The sequence below is a fragment of the Trypanosoma conorhini genome (assembly GCF_003719485.1).
Source record: "Trypanosoma conorhini strain 025E chromosome Unknown Tco_14.4_contig_00780, whole genome shotgun sequence".
Classification (NCBI taxonomy): domain Eukaryota; phylum Euglenozoa; class Kinetoplastea; order Trypanosomatida; family Trypanosomatidae; genus Trypanosoma; species Trypanosoma conorhini.
Window position 1 is genome coordinate 3,141 of NW_021704867.1, and position 4,364 is coordinate 7,504.

A 4,364-nucleotide genomic window follows, 5' to 3' on the forward strand; every position below is an offset into this window, starting at 1 on the left:
ATTACATTTTTTTTTTTCTATTGTTGTGATTTAACTTTCGAATTCACTTTTTCGCGCTGCTGGCGTCTGTGTGTGTGTGTGTGTGTATCGGTGTGCATGATTTGGTCACTTCTCCTGCTGAGACCAGTCAGGGAGACAAATGCGTGCACCGAGCACACCACCGAACTTCCATGACTGCAACGCAACTACAGTGGGGAGGGGGAAGAGAGGGCAAGAGGCGGGCGTCGGGGGTGTGTGAGGGTGCCAGGTGAGGCTAACGCCAGTAACCCCGAGGTGCACGGGCCCACGTAGATGCAATGCACATACATACTTTTCCCCTGCTCCCTCCGTCGCACACGTCTGCACCACCATGTAGTTCTTTGCACGTGCATAAATATCTTTCTGCAACCTCCCCTCCCTCCCCTCTGCGGCCAGCGGCGGGGGGTGGCGGTGGTGTATTTGCTCCGCTTCGTCTGGCGCCTCCTGCGCAGCGAGCCACAAAAAAAAAAAGTCACACAAACAAACAAACAAACACACTGAAATGTTTCGCTCTTTTTTTTTTCCTTCGTTCTTTTTTGTTCTTGTTTTATGTTTCGCAGAGGAAGATGCCCCGCGAAATCAAGAACCTGAAGGAGTTCCTCGCCATCTGCTCCCGCAAGGACGCCAGGTGTGTGAAGGTGAAGCACAACCCCGCCGTGACGAAGTTCAAGGTGCGCTGCAGCCGCTACCTCTACACCCTCGTCGTCACGGACAAGAAGAAGGCGGACAAGATTGAGCGCTCCATTCACCCCTCCGTGAAGAAGATCACCGTCACGGCGCGCTCACACGCCAAGACAAACGCCGGCAGCAAGTAGTTTTGCGCGCGACCACGCGGCCAGAGGAAGAAAACGGGGCGCGGCAGCGAACGGAGCCCCAGTGCCGCCCCTCTCGTTCGTGCTCTCTCTGTGTGTGCGTGCGTGGGCGACACATGACGGACGTCCGTCAGCTCTCTTGACGTGTGAGGGCCAATGTTCCTCGCTTGCCCTTATTTGTTTTTGATCTTTTTTTTCTTTCCTTGAACGACCACCAAAAAAAAAACGGGGCCTCTTTTCCCCTCCGTGTGGCCCTCACTCTTACTGCGGTTAGAACAGCATTGCTTTACTGTTCCCTTGCCGCCCGTCGCGCTGCTGCGACCACTGCCGCTCTTCTCTCTGCGCATTCATCCCCAAGGAAGCGGAGTTGCCATCACCTCCGCATACCACCACAACAGGCAACAAGGGAAGTCTTTTCCAGCAAAAAGGTGCACAATTCTCAATTGCCAGATGGCGGAACCGCGTCTCCAGTCCCCACGAACCCTCGGCACTAAGCACGCTGTTACGCTCGTTGACTCGCCCCAGCACTCTGCCGGTGAACGTGTGGGGCACCCACTTGCCGTTGTGGTCTTCCTGTTGCCTTTGCGTGGGGCCGTGTCTGTCTGCCAATTTTTTTTTGTATTTATTTTCCCCTCTGGCTGGTGGTGAGTGTTTAGCTGCAGCTCAAGCCATCAACGACTACTACAAGGAAAAAAAATAATAATTAAGGAGATAAAATCAAGTGAAACAATGCCTGCAACGCAAACTACGGCGCACGCTGCCAATGAGGCTAGGCGCGCGAGTAATGCACCGGAGGGGGGTTGCCCGGTGAGGCCGGGGCCCTTTTCCGTCAAGCGTTTTCCCAATGTGGTTCCGCGAGAAGAGGCGCGTCGAACACGTTTCTCCCTGGAGACCACGGTGCACGAGGTACTGCTTGAGCATCATGGCTCTCTCAAAGAATGGAAGCTGAACGAATTCCTTTTTTACGTGGGCGGCAGTGGCACTCTGGAGGTCCATGAGGACGCCTCTGTGGAGGAGTTTGTTGCGAACCCAGAGGGGTTTATCCACGACGAGGAGCTGTTGAGAAGAGTAGGGGGAAATGTGGTGTTCCAGTACTTCAAAGGTGAGTACATTCTTCGTCAGGAAGGGGTGCACACCCTCAAGCAGTGGATAGCCTTTGAGAACAAGGACGTGGTCCCTCCTGGCGCACAGAAGATGCTCAATGTGGCCTGGGAAAATTTGCGGGAAGTAGTCGTGATGACTGGGCCGCACGTAATTGGGGGCTTCTACGGGGCGGTGTACAATGCGCGGTGGAGTCACGTGGTGGAGGCTCCTGGCGGCGGAGGGATGGAGATGGAAGTTAAGGAGGGCAGGCCGGCACAGTGGTGGGAGTTCGAGGTGGACGGCGCTACCGTGCGGCTGGACGACGCCGTGGAGCAATTCTGTGCCCCACGCCCACGGCTGATGGTGCTTACCTCGAGCAGGGGATGGCCCTTCTCGTGGTTCAGATCCGATTTTCTTCCCGACTGCTATGTTAACTCCGAAGTGGAGCGGGTGTGGCAGATCGTGAAGGGCGATCTAACCGACTGGCTGGTCACGCACGGTGGGGATTGTTTTGAACCGGTGGCACGCGCCTTGATTGGAACGCCGGGAATCGGGATGTCGGCGAACGCCGGCTCCTACCTCCTCTACCAGTTGTTGCACTACGACGCCAGGCTGCTCCCGGTGGTTGTCTACTTTGTTGCGGAGCGGATATTCATATTTGAAAAGGCCACCAACGCTGTGGTGCGCTTTGAAAACCTTTTCCAGGCCCAGGACGTCGTGACGGAGCTGGCTGCGAGCATGCGTGGGTACATTATCTACGACGTGGCCAGCAGGGGAGGCGCGCCGGCGAAAAAGTTGCCTCCGACCGGGTGGGGCATGACTTTGTTGACGTCCCCACAAGGCGTCAACTTCACGGAGTGGGAGGCAGAGATGAATGCCAAGCGAATCATCATGAACTGTCCTGACGAGAGCGATGTGAGGGCGATGTGTGCTTGGCAGAAGCGTGAGGAGCCTGCGCAGGAGCAGGCGGAGTACTGGAACAAAATCTGGAGCTGCATTGAGTGCCTGGGACCGGTTCCGCTGCGCCTCTTCAATGAGAAGAACCACGGCATGTACTTTGACATGATGGACACGGGTGTGGAGGAAATCCTTCCCTTCATGGGAGGGTACTACGTTGGGCCGGACAACGGCATCCTGTGGAACAGGAGCAGCTCATTCCAGCGGCTGTCGAAGGTTGTGCGGGTGTTGGGGGATACCGGGGCGGAGAGCTTTTTCAATGCGCCGATTTCTTCCGTGGCCAGAGGCCAAATATTTGCGCTGTTGGGGAGGATTATGAAGTGGCCCATTGGCTTAAGGATGGCGCTGATCCCGAGCTACATTCTGTCGCCAAAGGCGCTGGAGGAGTACGGCGCGCTGATATTTATGTATGGGAAGTTTGTGCAGAGGATGCACGACAGGCTGTCTGAGCTGCGACCCCCGAGAGGGGGACGTGAGCCACGCCCCTGCGTGCTGCAGGTGGACCCGCAGCTGTTCCCTATTGACTCGGCGGCGTTGCTGCCGAAGTTGTTTCATCCCGCGAAGATTGATGCAAGGTACCGGGTGCTGTACGTACCGGGCATAAGGGACTTTCCGCTTTTGGACGGCTTCTTCTTCGTTGAGGCGCCGCGGAAGACGCTGATTGGGCTGCAGACGACCACCGCGAAGGCACACCACATCGCAACCGACGCCCTGCGGCGGTTCAACGAGCAGCTGGCGGAGAGATTTAGCGACTGGGAAACGTTTGCGGTGGACTTGTCGTGGGAGATTATTTACGTGAAGCATGTGGAGAGCCAGACGGTGTACACGTGGCAGCGGTGTGGCGCCAGCGACGACCACAATGTGCTTCAGCGGGAGGAAGAGGATGGGGAGGAGAGAGTCGCGGATTCGTGGGACGAAAAGGTGCGTCAGTACTTGCTCGAGGTGTCGGAGGGGGACCTGATCGCGGCGTGTGGGAAGGAGGAGCCCTCGATCGTCCCCGGGAACACGAGGTTGAACTTCCTGTGACTCGACCCTTCGCTGTGGACCGGCGCACCCGCCCGGAGTTGAGGTGGCGGGCGGCGCTGGATGCACCGCCACGGGGGGTTTCTCCGGCGGCCGCGCACCGCAGACACCTGCTGCGCGCTGTGTGTCGTTGCGCCGCTGCCGCTGTCCGCACTTGCCGCCGGGTATCGCTTAGAACAGATGGTGGTGGTGGAAGCCCCACCGCGGAAGTTTTTTTTTTTTTGGGGGGGGGGAGGGGGAGAGGTATTTTTGCTTTTGCGCCACGCGCTGCACTCCTGCTGCACTCTGCTGAGGGAAATGGCTGGCGCTGGGGCGAGTTGTGGGGGGAGGGGCTGCGACGGGAGTTCCCGCGGGCATGCGCGCTGCATGTCGCCGCCGGAGGGGTTAATGGGGGGCGGGCGGAGCGGGGGAAGACAGGGAGGGACGTGTTTATGCACTTGTTTATGCACATAAATATATAAATATATGTTT

General features: G+C 57.6%; 2 protein-coding genes across 2 annotated transcripts, besides 1 other annotated feature; both read left to right on the forward strand.

Moving 5' to 3' along the window:
- The first annotated feature begins 64 nt into the window (after window positions 1-64).
- Window positions 65-95: a microsatellite.
- Window positions 96-296: 201 nt separating this feature from the next.
- On the forward strand, window positions 297-833 carry Tco025E_08434 (ribosomal protein L38; the record flags this gene model as incomplete). The annotated part of the gene is made up of 1 exon (XM_029375283.1): window positions 297-833. The coding sequence occupies one exon, from the start codon at window positions 297-299 to the stop codon at window positions 831-833; it is 537 nt and encodes a 178-aa protein (XP_029224619.1).
- A 726-nt stretch (window positions 834-1,559) lies between these two features.
- Window positions 1,560-3,896, forward strand: Tco025E_08435 (retrotransposon hot spot (RHS) protein; the record flags this gene model as incomplete). The annotated part of the gene is made up of 1 exon (XM_029375284.1): window positions 1,560-3,896. One exon carries the CDS (start codon window positions 1,560-1,562, stop codon window positions 3,894-3,896), a length of 2,337 nt encoding a protein of 778 aa, XP_029224620.1.
- Window positions 3,897-4,364: the final 468 nt, after the last annotated feature.